The 27727-nt window shown below is 38.3% G+C and overlaps 1 protein-coding gene across 8 annotated transcripts in view; it reads left to right on the forward strand.

Moving 5' to 3' along the window:
• ACACA (acetyl-CoA carboxylase alpha) overlaps positions 1-27727 on the forward strand; it is a 277322-nt gene that overhangs the window by 165169 nt on the left and 84426 nt on the right. For all 8 annotated transcript variants that reach the window (XR_014080652.1, XM_081584563.1, XM_081584561.1 and 5 more), the window contains 10 exons: positions 140-236; positions 1392-1499; positions 6380-6436; positions 6682-6726; positions 12843-12884; positions 13966-14181; positions 15072-15227; positions 17816-18019; positions 22838-22993; positions 24762-24908. Coding sequence is in view for 7 of the 8 variants with exons in the window: in XM_081584563.1 (XP_081440689.1) it covers positions 140-236; positions 1392-1499; positions 6380-6436; positions 6682-6726; positions 12843-12884; positions 13966-14181; positions 15072-15227; positions 17816-18019; positions 22838-22993; positions 24762-24908 (1228 nt within the window). In the remaining variant the exon portion in view is untranslated. The remainder of the gene's footprint in view (positions 1-139; positions 237-1391; positions 1500-6379; positions 6437-6681; positions 6727-12842; positions 12885-13965; positions 14182-15071; positions 15228-17815; positions 18020-22837; positions 22994-24761; positions 24909-27727) is intronic.

Genomic DNA, 27727 nt, shown 5'->3' on the forward strand with positions numbered 1-27727 from the left:
TTCAGTTGACTGCTGAGCACGGGGTAGGACAGATGGTTCTTTTAGACAGAGCTGGCCATGGCAGCGTTCGTCTTCCTGCCGCTTCGGGTTTCTGCCCCTTTTCATGGTGGGTGTTTCTTTGGTATTTGGTCTTTTTTAGGATCTTTGATGAAGTGATGGGCTGCTTCTGTGATTCCCCACCCCAAAGCCCGACATTCCCTGAGGCAGGTCACACGTCTCTGTATGATGAAGACAAGGTATGGTGTCCCCTTTGGGAGAATGCTTTGCCTCTTCAGATATAGAACTTGTACTGTATACTCTCTCTTAAAAATTTATTTATTTAAAATGTTCTATCTATTTGGCTGCAGCGGGTCTTAGTTGTGGCACATGGACTTAGTTGCTCCGAGGCCTGTAGGATCTTAGTGCCCCATCCAGGGATCAAGCCCACATTCCCTGCATTGCAAGATGGATTCTAAACCACTGAACCACCAGGGAAGTCCCCTCTGTGCTCTCTTTATTATTATTATTATTATTTAATTGTATATACCTCATTTAAGTATTTTTGGAAGCAGGTAGAACAAAAATTCTAAACTAAAAACAAAAAGAACTGTCTTAAGCATGGAATCCATAGTGTAGAATGAACTCGGCTATATGCTCTGCAGCTGCCTCTGGGTCTCTGAATATTGCTTCAAACACCTGAGCTTTGGTTGCTTTAACTCTTAATCATGGATGGTTTGTATATTTGCAGAGCAGTGCTTTTGTATCTTCAATTAATGGGCTTCAGATAGCAGAAGAAAATAGGCGTTTTGTTTAGAATTTTGTCCCTTTTATTAAACTCTTCTTTCCATTTCTCAGTAAACACTTGGTCCTGGTTTTCCCCTACCAGGTTATTTTCCCATAATGGTTTAATGCTTCCTCTGACAAATTGTTAGGAAATATATTACGTGGGAATATAATATATTCAGATAATATAATATATAATTATATATATTATAAAATTATAATATAATTATATAATATAATATAACATAATATAATATGTTCAGATGGCTTCTTTTCCTCCTTTTCCTTTACATTATATGAAGAAATGTTGCAAATGGTTTCATTCCCATTTTATCAGCGAAAAAGTTGAGACAGAGTGGTCTTCAAATTCATAGCAAGTTAAGATTTGGGGCCACCTCTAATTAATGCCTTTGCCACCTTATTGTTTAAAGGTTAGGTGTCTTTAATCTCCATTGTGAGTGTTGGGCAGTGGATTCGTTTTGCTTACTCATACAAGTGGGCAACCCAAAAATACCCTGGGAAGGAGGGGCATGTCTCTTTTCCTAGTGTCCTACCAAGCACTGTAACTTTTCTCTGCCCCTGTATTAGCTAGCCTCCTGAGTGCTTTGTGTCGTGTTCTTGGGTTACAGGTTCCCAGGGATGAACCAATTCACATTTTGAATGTGGCTATCAAAACAGATTGCGACATCGAGGATGACAGTCTAGCAGCTATGTTCCGAGAGTTTACCCAGCAAAACGTAAGTCTTCATGTGGGTGGACACTGGTGATGGCCCCTTTCCTGCAGCCTGTGTGACATATCCATCCTTTTCTCAATTGCTACTTATAAGGCCTTATCACTGATAATGGCTGTGTCTAGGGGTAAAATTCCAAAGTAATTTAATAGTGTGAAATACTTGTCTTTTTTATGTCAAGAAGTATAGAACTTAAATATTCCAAATGTTTTAAGGAAGAGAAGTTATATTGCTGGATCTTTTCCAGAGCTCCAGTCTTGAACTTCACCTGCTGAATTTCCTTTGATGACTTAACCACACATGTCTAGGCCCACGCTCCCCTCATACTCCCTCTATGTCTTTCCCTCTCAGCCTTGAAAATAGTTATAGTTCCATCCTCCTTTCAATTTTATGTCACTTGGATATCTTGTGTTGACATCACACTCCATAGTCGAGGCCTGAATTCCCATCATTTTCCTTCACGTCTTCTGATTTCCTCATCCCCCACCAAAAAACTAAACAGGAACAAAAATAACCTCAAGTAACCAAACCCTTTGCCCCCAGTCATTCAGAAATCATTGACTTCTTTCTCTTCTTTGCAGTTCCATTATTCTATTCTATTCCCTCCCTGCCCGTTCCTTCCTTCCTTCACTTCCAACCCCCTTCATTTCAGTTTTTTAATTCCCACTACCATATCTCTAGTTTAGACCCCTCCTTGCCTCACTCCTGAGACATTGTGACAGGTTTGCCTCTGATCCTCACATGTCCCCTCCAGATAGTCTCCATTCTGCTGACTAGCACAAAGATAAATGTCCACGGTGCCCCCTTGCACTCAACAGTGATTCTCTGTAACCTTCCGGACACCTTCTTGCCTTACTATTTAACATTAGCCTATTAATGAAGGCCCACAGTCTAGCTTTTGCTCTTCCATGAAAAGACCCAGGTCTTTTTGTCTCATCTACCTTGTCTGCTTGCTGTCTTCGACTTCCCCTTATCTGGAATGTTTTCTTCTTTCTTTCCTTCTTCCTTCCCTCCTTCCTGTCTCCCCCTACCCCTTTCTTTCTAAATCCTGCTTGTTTTGAGAACTGTCTCCAATTTTCCCTCTTTTACGAGGACTTCTCTGTGTAGCCTTAACTAAGATGTATTTTCGTCCCTTGGATTTCTAGTTGGTCAGTATAAATTGATTAACAATAATAATACTTTTAATTTCTAAAGACCATCTGTGTGAATTTTTTAACTTATTAATACCTTACCACAATCCCATGGGCTTAGATTAATCAGGAATTATACCAACTATACATGTGGGGAAAAGCTCAAGCTCAGAGAGGTTAAGGCCTTTTAATCACCAGCTGGTAGGTGACAGAGAAAAAAACTAGAATTTAAGGCTTTGATACCAGCTCTAGGGGGCAAAGATCTAGGTACTTTAATAAATAATACATTCAGATGCTTGTAGTCTAATGTTCAAAATGATCGCTTGTGCTGTATGATAGATGCCAATGTACCCTTCCTCAGCTGCCCTTCATTACAAGACCAATGTGTGCTCTTTGAGTGGAAAGCATCTAGCCTGTAGTGCTTGTCATAAAGAACTCAATAGATTTTTTTCTTTTTTGGCTACACCTGGTGGCATGTGGGATCTTAGTTCCCCGACCAGGGATTGAATCCACACCTGCTGCATTGGAAACATGGCATCTTAACCACTGGACCACCAGTGATGTCCGATAGATTTTTAAAAATTCAACGGTGTAAACAATTAGTGCCATAGGTGTTCACATCCTGTCATGCTAATGGTCAATACCTAGGAAAAGATGGTAATTTTGTGCTTAACGTGTGTCCTAGCATTTTCCCACGATGCTTTCACAGCACGTGAACTGACTGTGAGGAAAGTTCCTTCCAGAGAAGTCAAAATAGGGGGCCATGCCTGGGAATTTTTCTCTGAAAGAGAAATCTGCCTTCTGTCTTGCCCTTGACTTGTGTGTGATTGCATAAAATTAACCTGAGACGAGTGACCAAGGAGACGGGCAGAGTCCTAGTATTGTGCTTGGCTGCTGATGTTGGTGCTTGATGAAGTTACCATTCAGAGTTTCTTCCCAGGTTTTGAGCACTAATTGCCCACATTTGATTGTTTCAACCTCCACTTAGGCTTTTTGTTACACTCAGATCAAAGTGTTATATGTCAGCACACAATGATTTAAAGAGTCAGTTTCTCCATTTTCGCTATGTTTATTTGTAACATTAAGTGATGATAAGAAATTTTCTTTTTTCCTTGACTGGCCTTGTAAACTGAAGCACAGAGAAACCCAGAGTCTTCGCCTGTGGCTGTTCAGTAGAGAAAGGGTAGACTGTGTCGACAGTCCAAGCCTGGAGAAGCTATGCGTCACATACTGTGCTTTTCCAGGAATATTAAACATTTTCACCTACTTGTTTTGAAAAAAATATAAAAAGAAAAGGAAACAAAAACAGTTCAAAAAAAAAGCTGAAATGATAACTAGTTTTGTTTTTCACTTCATGATCATGCTTCTAGCAGTTTAGAAAAAGTTTTTTTTTTTTTTAAAGCACACATTAAACTATCAAATAGGTTGATCCAAATTGTCCAAATAATCTTCTAGTCCCAGCATGTCTTTTTTTCTCTCATAGAAATTAGGATCATATATTTGTAAATGACTTGTGGAGGAGATTGAAGCAGTCAGTGTAAATGGAGTTTCTCCAGGTGCTGACGCCTAATCGCTGGGTAATAGCTGTGGACTTGCTGTGAGCCCCGCATTATTACAATGTAATCAGAATCCTGTTGCTCTGCTGTTATTGTTAGCCACTTGTGGAATTTTTAAAGCAATAACAATTTTGATTTTAAATCATGGCATTATTAAAGTTATTTTCTTCCCTTGCCGGAACATAGCTATTGATGCTTATCTTCGAAGGAGTTGGCTGTAGTGGAATTCTTTGTTGGTGTCAGAAGAAATGTTTCTATTCCTTGGCATACAGAATCAGAGAACCACCACTGCCCCCCCACCTTATTATTCCTCCCTCTTCTCTTCTCCCTCCCCTTTTCCCTCCATCCCTTCCTCTTTTTTTTCCTTCCTTCCTCCCTTTTCTTATTGTAGTATCAACACTTGGTTATTTACACTAATGAGTATGATGCCCATACCAATCATTTTTAAATGTAGTTAAACTGAAATTTATTTATACTTGATCTAGGAATTTATTATTAGGAAATTAATTTTTTCTACTTTTGCTTCTGCTGTTGATTAGTTTTGTTACTAAAAATTGCCATAATAAAAATGGACAAATAAGAGGAAATGGCCCAGGGATGTGCTTATTTATAGGGGGAAGCCAATTTGGATTTAAAATATATATAGTATCAAGAAAATTAAGAATTGGTTTATGACTGTATCTCTCAGTTAGAGTTAAGCAAAGTATATGATCAAAGTAAAGTCCAGATGTGGGTTGTGAAAGTTGGCATAGTTTTTCTATTGGTGTTATTCATGTATGTTTTCAGGTTATCCACCAAGTGGGATTGCTTTTCTGCTTGTTGCCGGGTAGCCCCTCTTTATTAGGGACCTTTAAGAGCATGTCTTTTACTTAGTTCATTAGTCTGTTTGTTTGTCTCTGCCCTTTGAGATGAGTGAGCAGGACAGAATACAGGAAGGCTTAGAGCCCAAGGCCCAAGACTCACAGAAAGAGCTATTTTGAAACTGCTAGTCTTTGTTGACTTCTTTTTTTTTTTTAACATTTATTTTTTTTTACCATGGCAGTTTTATTTGTCATTTTATTTATTTTTAATTGAAGGATAATTACAGTATTGGTTTCTGCCATACATGAACATAGATCAGACATAGGTACACATATGTCCCCTCCCTCTTGAGTCTCCCTCCCACCTCCCGCCCCAGCCCATATTGTCTCATTTTTATTTGTTTATTTATTTTTTAGGCCCTGCCTTGAGGGATGTAGGTTTTCCCTGGTGGCTCAGACTAGAGAAGCTGCCTGCAATGCAGGAGACCCAGGTTCAATCCCTGGGTTGCAAAGATCCCCTGGAGAAGGGAATGGCAACCCACTCCAGTATTCTTGCCTGGAGAAAAACCATGGACAGAGGAACCTGGCAGGCTGTAGTCCTTGGGGCTGCAAAGAGTTGAACACAACTGAACGTCTTACACACACACGAGGCATGCGGGATCTTAGTACCTCAACCAGGGATCAAACCCATGCCACTGTTTTGGGAATGTGGAGTCTTAACCACTGATCTCCAAGGAAGTCCCTGTTGACTTCTAATATACTGCTTGCCTATGCCAAGCAGAAATATGAATAATCACTGAATTTAAATGCCCATTAGACATTGTTTTTAACAACTTTTAAACAGAATTCTTTAAAAAATGCCTCCATATAAAGTAAGGAGGAAATGTTTTAGAAGTGAAAAGGTTAGAATTTGTTAGGTTGAATTCTAGGAATGCTGTGATGTCTATGGTCTAAATAACAGTTTAGGACTTAAGTTTTCTGTTTTGCGGAAGTTTCTTATTTTTCCTCTACCTGATTTCATTTAGCTTCTGTATCAGTATTGTTCTTCACATTTAAATACATGCCCAACAGTGCAATTTCTATAAGCAGAAAGTGTGTTACTGTCTACCTGGATATGTATGAGTCCTTAGAGAATTTAGATGACCCCATATGACCCTTTCTCCTCCACAGAGTTCTCTTCCCATTTCATCCAGATCAATATATAAAACCTATTCTGTAAGACTCATTCTCAGGAGCCAGGTTTAGACTTATTTATTTGCAAGTTTGAAGGTACCAAGTCAAGATATAGATATCCAAAAAGAATGCTTAGCCCAATCAGGGCCTTCTGAGGACTGAATAGGCTAACATTTAGGATGAATGCTGGTCTCATTTATCTTCTGTTTTTACATGTTTGTTTGTAGAAAGCTATCCTGGTTGAACATGGGATCCGACGCCTTACTTTCCTGGTTGCACAAAAGGTATTGGCATGAGAATTATATACTTGTGTAATATTTCTTATGCTGCTGCTAGAACTTTAAAAGTAAAAAATGGAATTATAATCATACGCTTACTTGTAGAATTTATGTAAAGGAATAACTGTTCCAGTATAAATTTAATCAAGAAAAGCATTAGTTTGTCATCTCCTTTTACTCAATTCTTTTTAAATTTTATTTCTAATTGCCTTCTGCTTTTTTCCCCTTCCATTCTGTCTTTCATTTGAAAGGATTTCAGGAAACAGGTCAACTATGAAGTGGATCAGAGATTTCATGTAAGTAAGAGAAACCATGATGAAAGGTCACTTACTGTTTTATCTGTTAGCTGCTGGTTATTTTTAGAAGGACTGGTCTGATGTTTGGTCCTTCTTCTTTGAAAAAGTATGAGAATGGATATTCAGGTCTTCTACAGAGTATTCAGACTAAAGGGTTCCCCTCCCCACCTTTTTTTCCCCTATAATGAATTCTCAATGTATCTCTGAGAAATAGTTAAGAGTGAGCACATGCATTTATCCAAATGAATAAGGTAGAAGCAGGCGCTAACTAGTAATTTCTTCTGCACACGCAGTGAATCAGTAATCAAAGACTGCCACTCATACTTGAGGTCTTGACTTCTACCAAAGATGGATTCAGATTCTATTATTGAGATCTGCCAATTCTGAAGAACAATCATTTATTATTTAAAATGCCTTAACAGAGCCCAAGTTAGTGTTTTTCTCTTACGTTAATTCTGCAAGGAGGAAATAAATAAAAATTAAGTTGCTGGTTCTCCCATGTAACCAAATTAACTATTAATATTTATGAGTTTAAAATTTTTATTGAAAAATGTGAATAGGGAGAACTCACTAAATAGCCTGGTATCTGAACCATGATGTATTTATGTATGAGCATACTGAGTATCATTATAGCAGTGAGGTCAAAAATCCAGTTTGCAGTCAAGATGTCATTTTCTCAAAGGGCTGAATGTAGTGAAAATATTTCTTTAAAAATTACTCCTGATATGGTGAAGTAAGATTCCAAAGGATATTTATAAAGTCTTAATGTTTCTGATGAGAATTTTATTTTGTTTTTAGCAATCAAGATAATTAAGTTAGTTTTCAAGCCCTGCTCACTTGTAATAATGAAGATAACATTTGGGATGCTGGAAAGGACTTCCTAAGCTCAAAGACCTGTGTGGGGTGGCTTTTATTGCACCTTTGTTAGGTCTCTTACACTTGACATTCTATTTTCCTTTTCACAGTTCACCTTGTTGGTCTAGTCTATAGAGAAACAAGAGAGCCTGGCCTGCAGGCTGAAGAGCTAGGATTTTCTGAAACGCTTCAGGAAATGTTGTGGACTCCACAATTCCCCTGTGTTATTGATGTCAGGAAATCAAGCAGAGTGCAGATATATATCAATCAATAACTGTAGATAGGAGACAGGAGGCAGTGGAGAAGTATGAGGAGCTTAAAGAGAACCCCGGGGCTTTAGGAAGAAAAATCAGGAGCTTAGAGAATAAAATTGATACTTGGGGATAGAGTATGAGAATCTGTGAATAAATACTGTGGCTGGTAGATGCTGATCAGAACTCAGGTAGACATGCCAGAGCCAGGCCCTGGATTTAGAAAAAGTATCGGGCTATGTTCTTAAGCGCTAATCTGATTTGTTCTTTCATCACTGACTTTGGAATATATATTATTCTGGGGCGTAATACTGCATTTGTAAAATTGGTTTCCTTTTTCCTTAGAGTCTTCATGTCTATTGCACACTAACTGGCTTTCAATAATCAGCATTCTATGATAAAACCCTCCACTGAAATTTTTTTTTAAATTGTCATGGACATTTTTTGGGGACACTTTCTTATCATTGAATCTACATCCTGTCCTAGAATACATCTAACAGCTTTAAAACATTTTTTTTTCTCCCCACTCTCTTAATATTTCTGGATTTCAGTTGAATAGAGAGAGACATGTATAAGCAAGATCTGCTTGGAAATGAGCCCAGCAGGTGGTCTTCCCGATCATTCCTTGTCCGGTTTCCATTTATAGTGGCATGAGGGAAATCAGTTAAATTATCAAGTGACTTGATCTGTCAGAAATGTAGGAAACGTTGCTTTAGGATGCAGAGAACATGAAGGTTCAGGTATGAACTGGATTTGCCCTGAAGAATTGGGTGGCAGAGGAGTTGGGGTGTTTTTATGTTAGGCCCCTGAGACATGTTTAGCGATTATGCAAGGGGCAAGGGTGACTATTACTGAACTCTGGCCAGGATTTGCCATAATCAGGAAGCCCTGGCGGAGTTATACAAATCCGGGGCTCACTGTCATGGTGCTGCTCCAAGTTCCTCCACTGGTGGTAGCTTGAAGGACACTTGGTCTCTGTCATGTCATCTGATGTGCGCTTGCCCCCTAGTTAGTGTAGTGTGAAAAAGAGGAAGCTTTCCGGGAGCGTTAGTGATGAATCCCTTGATCTCTCTGGCTTCCTGGTAATCCACTGTTATGTATGCAGCCTCCCCTGCTCTACACTGTGAAATCCCTGTATTATTGAGTAGAAGAGGAGACACACGCGGGAGGGGGCAAGGAGAGGAGGAAGGTTACCACGTTTGGTTCAAGAGCAACCCTGGCTGGTGTGGAAGGAGGCAGCCACGCTGTTCCATAGTCGTCGTCTCTTGGGCTGCTTCAGAACCAGAACACTGCCGAGTGGAGGTTCCTAGACAGTGTGGATATTAGGTGTTTATTCACATGGCAGCAAAGGCTGGAATTATTTCCAATATTATTTCATCAACACAGTCCCCGGAGATCTGTCCACAAAAATGTCTGCTGATGCCTATGTCTCTTGGCTCTACATGGAGACCATTCTTCTCAGTGGGGAGTAGTCACCAACATTAAGGAGGCTTGGTGTTGAGTCTGTTTCCATAACCATCTAATTAAATCAAATACCATAATGGGACTTTGAATATCAATGCTTAACATTGATATTTAAACAGAAAATTTGAGGAAAAGCAAGTCTATCCTTGTAAGTATCTTCTTCATATTAAAAAAAAAAAATTGGGGCCTTGAAAGCAAAAGAAGAGTCTCTTTGAATTTCTATAACTAGATTAAGTTGCTGTTCTCCAGTTTTATGTGGTACTAAGTCTCTGTTCATTTCATTCACATTCAGATCTAGAATTCCAAAAAGTGCAGCAGAAGATGCTGTTTAATTGGAACATAAGTAGTATACTTTAAGAAGCTTTGCATATTTTTTCCCACCAAAGTTTTGTTAAGGATGCTAAAATGCGTGTTTCTCGGATCTTTTCTTATGCTTGGCTGCCCAAACAGAGCATTAGGTCCAGAAACCATGATGAGATTCTAAATCAGATTTCCACCTGTAGTTTCCTTTTGTTTCTTGTAAGATTTCATGAGATTTTTAAAAATTCTGCTGTGAATCACCTCCGAGATAATTGCAGTTTTACTGATTTTTATGTGAGTGACTCCCACTTTAAATGTTTTGGATTGTTTTTGCCTGAAGGAAGAGCCCACTATCAAAAACAGTTATCATGGTTAGTAGTTCATTTCTTTTTAAAAAAATTGATATGTCAATTATATCTCAATAAAGCTAGAAAAAAATTGGCAGTTCTGTTTGCTCGTGGATCAACTATTAGTTTTTCAGAAGGTTTGGTTTGAGTTTTTGTTTTAATTACAGTCTATATAATTAGTTCTCAGCATGTTGAGGTAAAAGAGAATTGCACCAGCAAGCTTCCAATTTCTTCATCTCATTAGGTTTTTAACACGATTATTAGTATCATAATCAGCTATGATGTTTTCTGTTGCAGGTTTTCACATTCTCTGATTTGCAGGGTGTCTTGATTGGCTAATTTAGGCAAATTATTTTGATTGTCTTGATGATGGTTGGCTGATTAGAACACAGCAGGGGTATAATTTCTTCCTGAGAAATGTTGCATTCTTTTGTTTTTTGGTACCAGAACACTAAGAGGGTTTTTCTTTGTGTACATTCAATTATGATATTTGCCCATAACACTAGTAGAATGCCTAGAAAGCAATTACATTAGTGACGGAGTAAGCTTGAATGCCGTTAGTGGAAAAATTGGCTGTATGAGGATGTGGTAGGATGAAGGAATTTACTAAAACTATAATCAGACTTTGGGATTTCTTCTTTTCTGTGTTTTCTGTATTTCTGTGACTTTTGAGTGGGAAAAAAAAAGTGCAATTTTCTGTAAAAGTCTTTCCCTGTCTTAGAGAATTACTCATTAATCCTGGTTTACTATTGCATGGAAGTTTGTGCCATCTCCTATTCTGAATGCTTTGTGCTTAGGACTTCACTGTGGAACTAAAAATTTATTCAAAAGTTTAAAAACATTTGTTCACGTCATCTCATCTTTTTCGTAAGTGGTATACTAAGTAACTGTTTTAGGTAACTAATTAATTAAAGTTCAGGAGGAATTGAAGAGTATGTGATTAAAAGATTGTATCATTACTTTCCTTGACTTTTCTTTCAGAAAATCTCATGGAAGGACTTTGTTTCCCTTCTTTTTTGACTCATGTTACTTTTTAGCTAATGCTCCAAAAGCCATACCTCTTGAGAATAAAACCAAAACTAGACTGTATAAAGCCCCGAGCATGAACTCTACTGACAATTCAGCGCAACATCTTCCTGCTTAACCTTGAAGTCATCCCCACGCTCTTCACTGTCGTTCAGGGGAATTAGAGAATTACTTAGGACAAAACATCATCAGTAAAAGATCAGTGCTGTGTAAAATCCACTTTCAAAGGGCTTTTGAAGACCCACGCCTGGACAAGTGGTTTGCTGGCCTTGCTAAACAAGCTCCTAGAAGCTGTTTTTCAGTTAAAATGCCAAGGAAAATGTAAAAAGATTTATTAACTGAGCAAGTTATAGTTGAAATGAAGTGTAAGACCCGTGGGAAGTAGTCAAGAAGTTTTCCATAAATTTAAGAACCATGAATTTTGCTTTTTTTCCTTAAAGCCTTAATTTCTGAGGTTTTTGGTTTTTTGTCTCAAAAACAAACATGGTTCTTGAAAGAGAAGTCCTCTAAATAAGGAATTTGGATTAAAAACAAGGATAGGTAACACCCTATACTTGCTAGGTAGAGATGAAATGGCATGGGCTCTAGCGTTAGACCCAAGTTCATCTTCCGCAGTGATAATAATTGGGATTGATGTATATACACTAACGATACTATGTATAAAATGGATAACTAATGAGAACCTACTATGTAGCACAGGGAACTCTCCTCGGTGCTCTGTGGAGAACCAAATGGGAAGGAATTCCAAAAAAGAGGGGATATATGTATACATACAACTGATTCACTTTGCCATACAGTAGAAACTAACACAATATTGCATAGCAACTATACAACAATAAAAACTTATTAAAAAAAACAAACAAACAGTACTCTTCTAGAGAGGCTGTTGAGAGCATTCGACAGTCAACACATGAGAGCACCTGCCACCTACAAGGCTTTCAGTTCATGGTTCCTTCATGGTTCCTGAAGTTCATTGAGGGGTATTTAGGCAGCTAGTCCTGGTCTCTCTGCCTGGTACTGATAAGTGTTTGATTACATTGCACTCATAATGAAGAAGATGCCTTAATGAAACCTCCTATGGAGGCAAATAATAATGACTTGATTCCAACACTGCCAGTAGAGCTTCCCATCCGAGAAACAGGGGTATTTGGTGTTAATAAGTTAAATTTCAGAAACTAATGGACTCTGCTAATTGAATTCATCTTTGTTAATTAATAAGGTTCTAGTAAATTGGTTGCTTTCTTGGGTAATGCCCTGCAAAAGAGCAGTAAGAGCTAATGATTGCATGTTCACTAGTTCCACCCTATTCTTTCCTAGACATAGAGGGCTACTGACCAAAGTAGCATCTCACACTTTTCTTTGTCTTGAAATGTTATTGTTTAAACCTTTGAAATTATTGACTTGAGAGTGAATGAGGGGGGAAAAAAGCGTGGATTGGGGTTGCTATGTTCTCTGGTGAGTTTACACTTTATATAAGAGTTTCTTAAGGAGAAACTTGGGAAATCAATCCGGTAACTACTGTTGCAGTGCTGCAGTATAAGGATGCGTTGGTCTTACGTGCCAGTTTCTGCCATGGGCGACAGCCAAGAAGACGTTGTCCACCTGGGAGATGAAAAAAATACCATTTTTCACCCTAGAAGAGGGTAGCTATTAGTTGGGTTAGTATTGTGGTGGTTCTCAAATTTGTAAGTGGGGTCAAAGTGATGGTTACCCAGAGGATCATTCATTTTCTCTAGACTAATAAGCTTAGGTAAGGATCGTGTTTTCTAGGCAACTGTCTTCTAGATGCTTGACTGTTTCTCTACAATGTGTTTATCCCCAAAGAGTCGTATCTATGAAGGACTGACACATTTTCCCTCCTTCTTTAACACAGAGAGAATTTCCTAAATTTTTCACGTTCCGAGCAAGGGATAAGGTAAGGACTGATTTTTTTTCCTCTTTTTTTTTTTTTTTTTTAAAATCTCTGTGTTTTCCTTAAAAGCCCAAGAGTAGTAAAGCCCAAGAGTAGTGTATCTGTGCCACATGTTCTTACCATTCTTCTTTCTCTAACTGAACTTATACTTCCCTTTGTCTTGTATATGTCTTCGAAATAAACAAGGTTCCCTTCCAAAAGAGTTTGGTTCAGGAAACACTGTAATGTCCTGACCTACCAAAGGCAGTGATAACTTTCAAAATCATCCATTAGGATAATCCTAATGATGTAATATGAAAGGACTGCTATAGTTAGTTGGATTATTCTCGTCATCCACAGACAGTTCATTTATCAAGGCTTGTTTATGTGCATTTTTCAATTTTAAAATATAAAATTTCAGACCACATTGGTTTCTTCTTATAACCACCTATGTGTTTGGCTTTCTCTCTCCATTTACTCTATGGACATGTACTCTAAACATGTCTGGCTTCAGCAAAACATACAGTAAATGTAAATGCAACTTTAAAAAAAGAAATATGAATAATTATGCATGGATACAGGATATTCCATAGCCAAATACCTATTTTTCAATATTATATAACATTTTTTTTCCTGTGTCCTTTTTCACTCTGCCAGAAATGGTAAGAGTATGAGACATGGATCCTGCCCATACATGTTTTAGATTAGTTGGATAAAACTAAAACACTGGTATGTGAAATAGATAGTAATATGAAGTAGTTTGGTTAATTGTTTAAAAAAAGAAAAAAAGGACTATGAAGGCTTTAAACGCTAGAGGAGTTCTGAGGGAATTGATGGGGTTTTTTTGTTTGTTTTTAATGGAGAGCATCATCAGTTGTAAAAGTATAAATGTTGAAAGCTTACAAAATAAACAGGGACTCTAGTGCCTAATCTTACATCAGTTATCGCAGTTTCCTTGTGTGTAGCTCCTCTTTTTTCCCCTTTGGTTCATTGGCACAACATGGCTTATGTTTTTTTTTTAAGCATCTCTTTTATATACAATTTCATAATATAATTTTGTAACTGCCTCTTGTAAGCTGTTCTTTCCTCCAATTCTTGTATTCAGTTTGAGGAAGATCGTATCTATCGTCACCTGGAGCCTGCCCTGGCTTTCCAGTTAGAGCTGAATCGGATGAGAAATTTTGACCTTACTGCCATCCCATGTGCCAATCACAAGATGCACTTGTATCTCGGGGCAGCCAAGGTGGAAGTGGGCACAGAAGTGACAGACTACAGGTTCTTTGTTCGTGCAATCATCAGGCATTCTGACCTGGTCACCAAGGTGGGTGCTGTACTTCCTTCTCTTTTTTTCTTAGGCGGGGGCACTATGCCACTCGGCTTGCAGTATGTTAGTTCCCTGACCAGGGATTGAACCTATGCCCACTTCAGTGGAAGCACAGAGTCCTAACCACTGGGCAACCTGAGAAGACCCCGGGTGCTGTACTTTAATGGAAAGTTATCTCTGAGGGAAGGGACAGAGACACAGCCATGATTCAAAATTAGATTTTCCCCTTGAATCAAGGCTCTTGTTCTCTTTCATCCTGTTGTCCAATAACCACCAGAAGTCTAAGAATCAGTTCTCCCACAGAGGTAAATATTCCATGGAATAAAGGGCTTTTTTCCCTTTCATTTGATTTTTCTTGGTAATGGAAGCATGATAGTACTTGCTTGAGAAAAGGAAAAGCATGCGAACAGAAAAACCACAGGGAAGTTTGGGTGATGATAGAAGATAAAATAAAAAATTAGAGATGACTCCACGGTAAACCTGTCTAAAAGTAGGGGTGGTTTCTACATAGCTGGTGTGTGACTTGTTCCTGCATCCCATAGCCATAACCTTTCTGCAACTTTTCCTCTCTAAACAGATTTCCTTTCTATGCTGCTCTGTCTGGCACTTGTGACCCTACTAGGGTTGCAGCTCTGGGGGTGCCCAGGATCTCCACTTATTGTAAGAAAATGGTACCGAATAGGCAGGAGGAAGGGCTGGTGGGAACTCTTTATCTGACCCTTGCTAGCCCCTGCTGCCTGAGGTCTTTGGGTTGACCCCAGGAAGAAAGATAAATAACATCTACGTAACAGCCTTATGACTTGTCGGGTTGGCCAAAACACAAACAAATTTTTTGGCCAACCCTATAAAATACATTAATGTTGATGGTGATTTTCTTTCCTGCATAGGAAGCTTCCTTTGAATATCTACAAAATGAAGGGGAGCGGCTCCTCCTGGAAGCCATGGATGAGTTGGAAGTCGCCTTTAACAATACAAATGTCCGGACTGACTGCAACCACATCTTCCTCAACTTTGTTCCTACAGTCATCATGGACCCATCAAAGGTACATTTCTCTGTAGCTTCGCACCCAGCACCCGCCAACACAGCAGAGAGAATCATTCTTATTTGTTTGCACTTGGACCTAGAAACAGGTGCTTTCTTGGTCAGCTGACTGAACCCTTGATCTTTAAAGTTTACAGAATGCTTGTAGGACTGGGTTTGTGGGATGATATCAAAAATTTGATATAACCATTGAAAGCATACCTCAAAACTGAAGGTATCTCTTCGTTCTGCTATGAAGCTTTACTTCTCCACTACCCACCTTTGAGTTTCTGCTGAAAAGCTTGTAATGGTGTCTGACTCCCTTGCTGTAGTGACCTCAGAGTAAATAACCTTTAAACACAGTGTTTTAAAAATTTTAAAAGCTATCATAATCTACCGTGAGACTTAGCTGTGAGTAGAAATTTCATAATCATACATTTTAATTTATGTTTTTAATTTGTAATTATGTTTAATTTACATTAATATATATATTTAATGTAATCATTAAATATTAACTCATAGTTTTGTTTGCTTTCATGGATGTAGTTTAAAAGTGTATCTAGTCCATTGTATTGCAGGAGATATAAGCCACTAAAAATCTTGTGATATAATTTGTATATAATTAAATATATCCATTTAAGTATAAGGTTTAAAACACTGAATGTGGTATGATGTTATCTTGATGGTCACTTATAAGCAGTACAAAAATATAAAACTTCTTCGTCTTCTTCCATTGGTAACTGGATATTTTATTATATTTACCATGATGGCAGTCCTATTTTGTTTAATTCCCTAGGATTTCTCATCTGGTATAACTAACTTTGCTATTATTCGGCATTTTGGCAAAATTACTGCCTCTTTTTACTGGTCACCTGATTGCCTTTGAGCAGTAATACGCCTTACCAAAGTGTCTAACCTATTTCTCCTTAGTATTTTTCCACAGAGGAAAATTCGGTTGATATGGAATTCCACACATAACAATGTATGGTTTCTTCCCCGAGGCTCTATTCTAAAATGCGTTCCATATAATTTAAGGAAGGAAAGCAAAGTGACTCTGTACTTGACCTTTTATCCCAGGTATAATAAAGATGGTTGCTCTCTTTGTTTCCACTCCCTCTAACCTTTTTATGGTATTGTGGAATTTGAATAGGAGAACCAGTATATTTGAATAGGAGACCTCTTTCTCAAGAGCCATGGTAGGCCTGGGCTTTTGCTTTTGGAACTTAGCGTATAAGACCCGAGAAATCATTCTCTACTTTTTTTTTCTTCTAGACTCAAACTACTGATTAGTTGCCTTGTCTGCCAGGAAAGCCGAGGTCAGGGCTACTTACTGAGTTTCACAAAGTCTCATCATTCGGTTTAAGCAAAGATTCTCTTGAGCGTCTGGGATTGATGAAACTAGGAGAGTTAAAACGTGCCCTGGACACTCTATCACTATATATATTTGTAGATATGATTTAACATTCCTCGATGAGTTTTTGCTATCAGCCTCTCTGTTTCTACTCCAAATGCTCATATGCCCTGCCTCCGTCTTTCTAATCACAGATAGCTGTCAATTTCCTGTATTTAGAAATTGTTGACTTTTGTTCCTTCAAAGAATGAATAGATATCTCTTGGTTAACAAGCAAGTGTGGGAATAAAGATGTTAACTCCTTAAAACTCATTTTAACCTGAAATTCTTTGAAACAAAAATAAACTACAAGAGTGGAATATACTTCCAAAGAGCCACAAATGAAGGATGGCATGAGATTTTTTAAAAAAGATTTTCTAAGACATTGAGAAAGCATCTTAGATACTTCATTTAAGAAAACATTGTTTTGACTAGTATGTCTTAGCTGCCTGTAGCCATATTGGGAATAAAAAAATTCTTTTTTGCTTTAGTATGTCAATAAGGAAAAATCACATCTAAGGCCATTTGGTTAAAATAACTCACCAAACCCTAAGAATGAGGGTCACTAAGCTGCCTTAGTATAAAGGTTAGAAAAATAAGGGAACATATGCCCCATCTCGTTAAATCCTAGTTGGACCTAGCTTCAGAGCTCTGTTTAGAGAGAACATTCTAGCACCACCTACAAATTGCCTTTCTTTAATTTGTACAATTTACCAAGAAACATATATTATAAAGTTTAATAAAATTGTATGGAAAAAAGCTCATGGTGGTAATTGCTATGTTGATTTAAGGTCCTGAAAGTGCAATGAAACATAGTTACCATGCATATAAATGCTACTTAATAGCTGTTTAACTAGAGATTTTATTCTTATTTGGGGCCTTCTCTTAAATCCCATGGCTTCTAATTTTAGATATTGCAGATCTTTCTTTGGCACAGAATATGAATACAGTTGGGAAAGAGGAAGGGAGTTGCACAGATTTGGGTGTTGTGAGCCAGAGAAAACCACTCAAATGCCAGGCCAGTGTGAAATTGTCCCTGACTTGTTCTAAGAGTAGGGTTGGGAAGAAACTGTGTGTCTTTTTGGAAGGAATACATGGAGGACACATCTCCAGAAACCAGAATCTGTTCCCTTTCCTCCCTTCCCAAAGATGGGCAGACCTGAATCAGATCCTAGTTACAAGGTGCTTAAGTTTTGTGCTTGGTAATGTGTCTGTGTCAGATTGAGGAATCCGTGCGGAGCATGGTGATGCGCTATGGAAGTCGGCTGTGGAAACTGCGCGTCCTCCAGGCAGAACTGAAAATCAACATTCGCCTGACACCAACTGGAAAAGCAATTCCCATCCGCCTCTTCCTGACGAACGAGTCTGGCTATTACTTGGACATCAGCCTGTACAAGGAAGTGACTGATTCCAGGACAGCTCAGGTACAGTAGTTAAGGAGGCTCCTCAAAATTTTGACTTGGTTCCCCCAGAGAGAAGCCACTTGTCCTTGTTACAGAAAGACCCAAATTCACAGATCCCATTGTTCCACCTGGTGGGGGTTATTCTCGCCTAGCTTAAATGGTTGCATGAACTTGAAACACTTCATTTGCCTCATAAGCAGCGCCTCTGTCGTGATCCTGAATGTTTTGAAACCCTTAACCTTTGGTCATGAGTTGGGGAGCCCTAACAGGTGCCAAGTGAACCTGACTCCAGAATAATTGTGCAGTTTAGGGTTCTTGGGCTACTTGAGCAATTTTGTCTTTTCTAATCTGATTTGTCCTTGTTCCTGTTTTCAGCCTAGTTAGACCACTCATTGGCAAGGAAAGGAAGGAGGATTGTTGAAGTATGAAATACCTCAAAGAAAGAAATTTCAACATAATATAATAATAGCTTGAGCAAGAGTAAGCAGAGATTTTATCTTATTTACACTTTGTTCTACTTACACACATTATCTTGCCTGCAAAGAGTTCAGAGTATCATATATCTATAAAAAAGCAAAGTGGCAAACTTTAACCTATTTTTTCAGGTAGAAGAATTGAGAATGTGCAACTGAAAAGTGACTTTCAAAGTAGATTGGTTCTATGATAACAGAGAATTCCCTTTTAATCTGTTTGATCACCTTAGTTTCTAAATGTTTGGGCCATTTGCTGTGGTACAGGACTTAGCTTTGTTCAGCATTATTCACATCCTTTTAAGAACTGGGATGTTAATTTTAGGTCTCTGGCCCGAACTTGGCAAGTGCCTTTCTTCTCGTTAAAGGATGAACTTGCTCCTCTGTATGTGTACACAAGATCTTGGTCTATTCTATGTATTGGATGATGAAGAGATTATGTGTCTCTTGTTTTTATCTATGTCCTTTTAAGTCTGGGAACAGCAGTAAGAAAAGACTTTCTTGCCAGGATTTTGAAGACAAATTCTGAGTTTGGACAGTTGTCTGAGCGAACTTTCATTTCGTGCTTTGATTCCCACTTAGATGGCCAGAGAAATCTATCCCATGAGAAGTGAACAGTTAAAACAGAAAGTGCGCTCAAGAGTGCAAGGGGTGAGCAAGAGAAAGAGTATTCAGTAATTTTCACGGCATTTGATGTTTTTTAGGACAACCTTAAAGACATTTTCAGTCAAAGCTTTCCATGGGCAGTGATGTTTTTAATTAACTTCTACAATGGCTTCAAGGCAGGTCTATTCTTGTAAAAAATAAGATGGCCACTTGAGATTTTAATGTTTTTGATAAATATGTTTGTTCTTCATAACTACTCCCCCTGTCCTTTCTTTTATTAGAAAGCTCTGAGATTTCCCTCATGCTGGCCAGGGGTGACACAGGGGCATGAGAGGCACAAATGCCTTTATTCAGGGTTTAGTAGAAGGAAATGGCAACCCATTCCAGTATTCTTGCCTGGAAAATCCCATGGACAGAGGAGTCTCGCAGGCTATAGTCCATAGGGTCGCAAAGAGTCGGAAACGACTAAGTGACTTACGTTTGGCACAACAAGTATTTGAAAAAATAAATGAGCTGCCTTTTGCCTGAGGGAGCTCCCTTCTTACCATGGGTCCTGTGTATTTAGGAAGCCCTAAAGGAACGGGTCTCCCTCAGGCTCTTCAGTTGAGATTCAGTGGCCACTGCCAAGTGTGAATGCAAGAGCCCACAGCTGGAGGAGGGAGCTAACAAAAGAGCTTCCAACTCAGTGCTGGCACTCTGAAAGCCTCCTTGATGCTTGCCAGCAATTTATTTTTTCCCTTTCTGTGCTCTAGTGAGTCATTACATGAATCTAAAACAACATAGGACTATGCGTATCATTCAGTCATTTGTTCGTTAATTTAACATTTATTGACCACTTATGATGTAAGAAGCAGTAGGGATACAAAGGTAAAAAGTGATATTTCATCTCAAGAAATTTGCCCATGATGGAAGAAGACAGATAATTAGTTTCTCTGTTGTATGATTTCATTTGTGCCATCAAAAAATAAGTCCATGGTTCTATGGGAGCAGACTGTATGGGATCAGAGATTTTTTTTCCAGGAGAAGCCCTTTTGATGGCCTCTGGTAAAAGGTGTGTGATAAATAAAATATGTACATATGTTCATGAATTTGTAAAGTATATACTTTATCAATTTTTAATGACTATGGCCATGGTAGCAGAAAATGGAATTAACATAGGTAACATAGATAGATAACTATCTAATATAATACATCTAATATATCTAATATGTATCTGTTATAACAGTTATCTGTGTTATCTATCATTCAGAGACTTCCAGGGCCATCCATTGTTATCAACCTCTTGTTCGAGAATAATTTTTCATTCTTTCTGTCAACAAGGAGCAAAGTTGACTGGCTTGAGTTTCATTTTATTTCACTTTCCTTGTATAGTCTTTGTGGTATTAGCTATCCTGAGCACTGATGTCAGGCAGTCAGTAGGGAGATTTGAGTAATCCGTTACATACGTCCATTGATTTCCAATATTCAGTGTAAGAGAGAAATATACATTTCAAAATCATCTTTATTGAGATAGAACTTAGATGTAATAAAAGGCACTCATTTTATGTGTACAGTTTAATTCATCCTGAAATTGTACACACCTGTGATCACCATCACAGTCATGATAGAGACCACTTGACACCCTCAAAAATTCTCTTGTTCTCTTTTGCAGTCAAAGGTAAGGGCACCCTCCTCAGCCCTAGGCACCCACCAATCTGCTTTCTAATTTTATAGAGTAATTTTTTCCTGTCCTGGAATATCAGATAAATGAAGTTAGACAATATGTACTATTTTGTGTCTGGCTTCTTTTGGTAAGCGTAGTGTTTTTGAGAATCATCCATGTTATATGGATCATGGGTGTGTTCCTTTTTGTTGCTGAGTAGTGTTCCATTTTATGGATATACCAAAATTTTTATATTCATTAACCTGTTGATGGGCATCCGAGGTTTTATTTTTCAGTTTGGGCTATTGTGAGTAAAGCTGCTGTGAACATTCATTTCCAAATATTTGTGTAGATTTGTTTTCATTTGAGTAAATCTATGAGTACAATTATTGGGGCATAGTAAGTGTAAGTTTAATTTAACCACGTTAAATTCCCACCAGCAGTGAAAGTACCCAGAGAGCTTTCTCCAACTTGCTTTCTCAGTCTACACAGTTATGTTGCTTGAATGACCAGCCTGACTTTATTCCAGACCTTGCAAAATTGTACCAGTTGGTCTTGTCTTTCCTAATAGACAGGAATGTATTGGATTGGCCAAAAAGTTTGTTTGGATTTTTCATTGGATCTTATATAAAAACCCGAGCAAACTTTCTGGCCAACCCAATAGTTTCAAGAACCTCTTGCTTTTGCTCTTTTTTTCCCCCCTTATTTTGACTTGGGTTATCTCCTCTAAGTCCAGTTTTTACATACTTACACCCTAGCCTCACTTAACACTTCGAATCTCTTGAAACATTTCTATTTCTGCCTCCCACATTACTAAGACATTGCTAATTCTACCTCCCACCTGGGGACTTTCATCATTAGCTCTGTGGAAGAGGATTGGGAGCTCGATTCTGTGGGTCTTTAAGCAGTCCACAACAGATTTTGCCCAGAATAGGACCTGACTGACAAGTAAGTAGAACATGTTTGTTCCTCTTGATCTAAAGGGCTAACGATTGACTTACTCGAACTGTACCCAGGATTTAGGAGAATACCTCATTCTCTCCTGGTGCCTGTTTAGCAGGCCTGCAAATCTGTTCATTAATGGTAGACTTAAGCTTATATATTTTAGGCCCGAAGAGATAGGTGGGTATACACACATACCCTCACTTCCCAGTCTGCATTTGTAGTCACTGCACTGGGAATCTATGTTTTATGTATTCATGCATAAAGTGCCTAGCTTAGTGTCATACAACCTCTGGGCACTCAATAAATATTAATTGAATTGAAATAATGGCATCCCTTATAAATATTCATAAGCAAATAAAACTATCTAAATATATGAAATATGAGGTACTCTTCTAGAAATATTTGAGTTAAAATGATTAAAAACTGGTGTGGTGATTTTATTATGTGACAATATAGGTATTGTAGGAGCTATTCACTAGTTGTAGACACAGTATACTGGGGGAAATATATATGTACGTGTATTATATTTAATAAAATATATATACTTTTTACTAAAGGCTCTGTCTTATGAGCTCACAAGAATCAGCTAGCTAGATGGATGGGTAAAATCTACTGTGTCAAATCTTTGAAGCCTTTGTGTAGCTTACGTGTACTTGTGTACTTACGTGTAGCTTGTGTACTTATGAAGTACCTTCTGAGCCAGTAGACTATAAAGTATAGGTGACCCGGTAGAGCCTTGATCTAGCCTTCTATCTTTGAAGAAAGACAGAGTTCTCTTTGGTGCATAGCTGTTCCTCAACTTAAATACCAGGACTGCTTAGTTGACCTTCGTTGCTGAATATGGAATTCAAGTCATTTTGACAGGCAAGCATTATGAGTCTGTCTCTGAAACAAGAAATTTACTCTGGTGCTTTCTCATTGATTTCCACTAATTCAAAAGTGAGAGGAGGAGCGTGTGATTTGTGGTTGGTTACATACCATTTTTTGGAGTTGGTTAATCTGTAGAGGCGAGAGTACCGGTGTACCCAATGTTAAGAGGTGTATCTTAGGTATTCAAATCACGAAAAATGTGTTTCAAGAAATAAAATTTGTGAAAAAAGGTCCCTTTAGGCAACACATGTGACTTTTTTTTTCTCTTGTCTTTTAATTCCCCATGCCATCCTCTTTTTCTTGCAGATCATGTTTCAGGCATATGGAGACAAACAGGGACCATTACATGGAATGTTAATCAACACTCCGTACGTGACCAAAGACCTGCTTCAATCCAAGAGGTTCCAGGCACAGTCCTTAGGGACAACATACATATATGATATCCCAGAGATGTTTCGGCAGGTAAAGGTGGCTACCTGGGGGTGGGGGCTCTGACGTGGGCCAGAGAGGCAAGATTTTTCCTGAATTTTCATCAGATACAGCTTACACTGAAATAGGACACTTTCAAAAGGCAGGAAGTGTCTTGACCCTGTTCTCACTTCTCTCTCTTCTGGGGTTGTGACTGCCAGCTCAGATGGTGGATGGTTCTTTATGAATGAACGGGAAGAATGGTGAGGATAGAGGCCTTTGTTGAGTAGAAAAGAGTAAACTGAGACTATGTGCCTCTGATGGTAGTTTATGATGACCTGTGTGAGGAGTTACATCCAGGTGTCTATTTCCAAAGCCTGTATTCAAGTCAAAAAGAGGTTTGAAATTCTGGTTCTCATTTTCCAAGATAACCCAGGTCTCTAACTGATAGCCTAGGTTAATATGATGAGAATCAGTATATAAAACATATACAAATGGATATAGAGTTCATGGTACACAGTTTAAAGTATCAGTTCTTTTGTGGGAGATTTATTACAGTGGAATAAAAACTAGGGTGAGAAAATATGACATTATGAATCTCATCCTCCATATGAAAATAAATTCCTTTGATCTGTATGGTGAATCATGTCTAGGCTGCAGATTTTTCTTCCATCAATAGAAGGCAAGAAAAGTATATCACCAGCAGAAAATGCAACAGATAAAGAAGAAGGTATCAAAAGAATACTGAATTTGTCCTTAAAAAAAAAACAAACTATGAATATAGAATTTTCCCAAGTCTCCTAGTCAAAAATACCAGCGTTACCACATTTGAATTTTAATAAAGTAATATATGTGGTCTTAGTAAATAGTCTATTTGTAATTCCTGTATTATTCAGAAATACGAGAGATTTCCATTATGTAGCCATTTGTTTAAGGTCTCTCTCTTGAAACATAGCTGTCTTCATTCAGTATTACTAGTATTGTCAGCCTATAAGTTGAGTGTTGATTCTGTTCCCTAGTGCTGGCGCCATAAGCAGAAATCACTTGCTATCTAATGTATCCTATAGGATAGACATAAGCACAGTGATTTGGACTTGTAGGTATGAATGAGTCACCTTGGTTTTAAATGTTGCTCTGAGTCAAGCAGAGAAACAACTGAACTAGTTCCCACTTCATGCCGCATTCGTTTTGGTAATATCAAATTCGAAATGGACATCAGAATGGTTTAAAAATGATGCGTGTCTCTGTTTTCTCATATTTGAGCAGACTTGATCTGTACATTTACAAACAATCATCCACCTCTAGTAAGCTAATTCCCGTGTATGGGCCTGTAGCTTTGAAAATATACTAGAGCATGCATCCCCTGAACCTCTAATAGAAACTCTATTCTTGTGCTCTTGGCTTTTCTTTGTATTAGCTGAGTGTCAGTCACTTTCCTGGTTATTCTTCTATGGCCAAGTTTCTCTAGGATTTTTCTTCCTTTTTTAAAGAGGTATTGCTGCTACTTTAGTTTTTTAATTTTCCCAGGACATTGTTAGGTCCATTGTGTTTGTTAATGGTCTCATACTGATTCATGATCCCTCAGTAGTTTAATGTTACTGGCAAAGCATCTGATTTGGGGCATGTAAAAAACGTTATGTGAAAAATAATTACAAGTCTATTTTAATGGAGAATGAGAACTCTAGAATTTGGTCTAACATTTAAATGTTCAGTAGAATGCTTGGAAAAGAAAGAGCAAAACTAAATTGACCATGTTTTAATATTTATTTTGTTCTTGTTGAAATGCTGATTGTTATTGATTAGTCAAACTTTTCTCCTTTAGTCCCTGATCAAACTCTGGGAATCTATGTCCTCTCAAGCATTCCTTCCACCACCCCCTCTGCCTTCAGACATACTGACGTACACTGAGCTCGTGTTGGATGATCAAGGTCAGCTGGTTCACATGAACAGGCTTCCAGGAGGAAATGAGGCAAGTCCTGGAGATCCCCTCCCCACTTTCTTATCTCTGTGCCCACTAGTGCCAACTTTCTATGGGGGTGGTCATTAAATAGTATTAAATAAGATCTGAGTGGCATAGGCAGCATTGTTAGAAGTTGTCTAGTCTTATTGGTAGAAGTTGTAATCCTATTGGTAGAATTCTTTAGCCAGAGAACATAGACTGGACAGCAGGGATTGTCCTTAATTTTTTAGGTGTGATAATAAGATTACATTTTTTTAAACAGTATTACAATTTTGCTTTATAAAAAAGAGTGTTGTCTTCTATTAGAGATACCTACTAAAATAGTTACCGATAAAATGATCTGATGTTTAAGAGTTGCTTCAAAATTATGTAGGGATGTGAATGTGGTAGTGCAGATGAAACAAGATTGGTCATGAGTTGTTAATTGAAGCTAGGTGATAGATACATAGGAATAGATTATTTTCTCTATTTTTGTACATGTTTGAAATTTGGAGATTTTTCTATGATAAAAGCCTTTAAATATTTCTTGATGTTTTTTCTTATTTGGATCCTTACTGGTATATGGTTTTTAGTATGTCTTTTGTGTTCAGGTAATTTGATCTAGTGTTGTTGTGAGCATGGGAAATATTTTCTTCGTAAAAGGGCTCCATCAGAACCAGGAGTTTAAACATCAAAGGAAGTAACAGAGAACCCTTGACTCATAGTTATCCAGGAATGTGTTTTTAGCTTTAGATCCCTTTTTCCTCTAGAACACTGTTAATAATGATGTAAAGTGATATTCTGCCCCATGCGTTAAGATTCTTCTCGATTCTAACTATGCTTCTAAAATACAGTTATAATAACAATGATAACAATAGTAATAAGCCTAAAATGAAATATGTTTTTATTTTAACCTTAGAAATCATCCCTGGATAAAACTAGTCCCTTAGAAGGAGTAATCTCTACCTGAGTGTTCACCGTAAACAGACTGGGTAGACCTTTGGAGATAAATGCAATTATTTCCCGTTTTATTCAATATCTTTTTTTCAAAAAATTTTGCTAAATGTACAAGGTGCATGACTATTTATTAAATACACCGGGGCTGCCAAATTTAGATTGTTTGGTATTAAGATGGATGCAAGCATTGGACTCAATGGAGGATGTCAGACTTGTAGGAGTTCTAATCTAATGCCTCAACAGATAGCAAAAGTGAGAGGCTAGGGAGGAAGGATGTATTGAATTTTGACAAGAGTAGGTATATGTGTACTTGTTAACACACAAAGTTGCAGCAGAGGTTTATGCCACTGTGTGTAGCATCTACTTAGTGAAGCCCTCAGCAGAAAGAAAAGCCTCATTGTGCTAAACTTAAATTCTGATTCATTGAACAGTATCGTCTTCAGGAATGGAAGGCACCCTTGTGAACATGGGACTGAGAGAAAAACGCTTTTAACTAATGTAATTAAAACACAAAATGAGATTTTTGGCCACGTGAAAGCTAGCCGCAGCACCGTATAAAACCTCTTGGCACGATCTTTCTGTCCTGCTTTCTCTCTGCTCTCATTCTGTGTTTGAGCGAGTGGAGACTGGGGGAATAGTGAAGTCCCAGAGGGACAGAGCTCTGTTCTTGCTGAAATTACAAGCACAGAGCTGCCTGGGCATGAACATGTAGTGTTTACTCTGCCAGTATGAATACAAATAGTCTTATTATACGGGACTCTGTACCCAAAGACACCTACCCACCCACCTACCCACACACACACACACACACACACACACACACACACACACACGAATAAAAAAAAAAAAAATTAAGGTTTTTTTAACCCTTTAAAGACTCAACAAACCTTGGTGGAAAAGGGATGTCTTAACAGCACAGGACTATGGCTGTGAGCAGTAGACCATGTGTTTTCCTTTGCTCAGTGCTTTAATAATAATTGGGAAATCTAATCGTATTAAAATTTTTTTCTTTTTGCTTTTCGTCAGTTTTGACTTTCATCTTGTCCTACTCTTTTCCCTCCTCAGTTACCTGTTTTCTTTGTCCTCTTTTCCTTTCCATCGAATAACTGAGTAGGATCGAAGCTGAGCATTAGCTTGCTGTTTGAGTCCTTGAGCTCTGGAGGGGTGAGCAGTTTAGTGACTAATGCCCGGCATGGCTGGTGAAGTCAGTCAGTGGGCAGCTCTAGATTATAGGGCCCCCACATGACAGGAATGAGGTCGGGGTTATTAGTATCAGACTCTGTTACTGAGAGCTGGAACGTACAATGGAGCATGGCCACTGAGAGACTGACCAGTCTGAAGATGGAATTTCAGCAATCAGAACTCAGAGGGACAGCCTTGCCGAAGAGACGAGAGGGTGGCAGGGGGATGTATTTCCTTGTGCCGAGCCAAGTTTTATCAGGGCAAGTTGACTTTCAGCAGTTGCCATTTAATTTTCTTTGACCAAAGAGATAACTTTGTCATGAGTCTGGCACTCTACATATTACCCCAAGAATGATGTGAGGGGAAGGAAAAGAGCTCATGCTGATGAGATCGGGAGCAAATCGGTCCGATCCCAAAGAGAATGGGCATCTGAACAGAGCCTTGAAAAATAGTTTTATTAAAGACAGGGATAAAAATTGACCTGTTAATGTTCCAAGAGCCAAGGCACGATGTAAAAGCATCGATGCTACATAGACATTAAATCATCATAATTGGTGTTCTCCAAAGGTGGCGGCTCCACCAGGTCATCATGGTAGGTGATACTGCATTACCTTGAAGGACTGGAGTTTCTGGGTTTCAAAGCCAGCCCACGGATATAAGGGATACAAGTAAAACAAGAGATTCCTGCAGAGTTTCCCCGTGAATTGAGA

The sequence above is a fragment of the Giraffa tippelskirchi genome, chromosome 3, assembly GCF_054371585.1.
Source record: "Giraffa tippelskirchi isolate mGirTip1 chromosome 3, T2T-mGirTip1v1.2.pri, whole genome shotgun sequence".
Classification (NCBI taxonomy): Eukaryota; Metazoa; Chordata; class Mammalia; order Artiodactyla; family Giraffidae; genus Giraffa; species Giraffa tippelskirchi.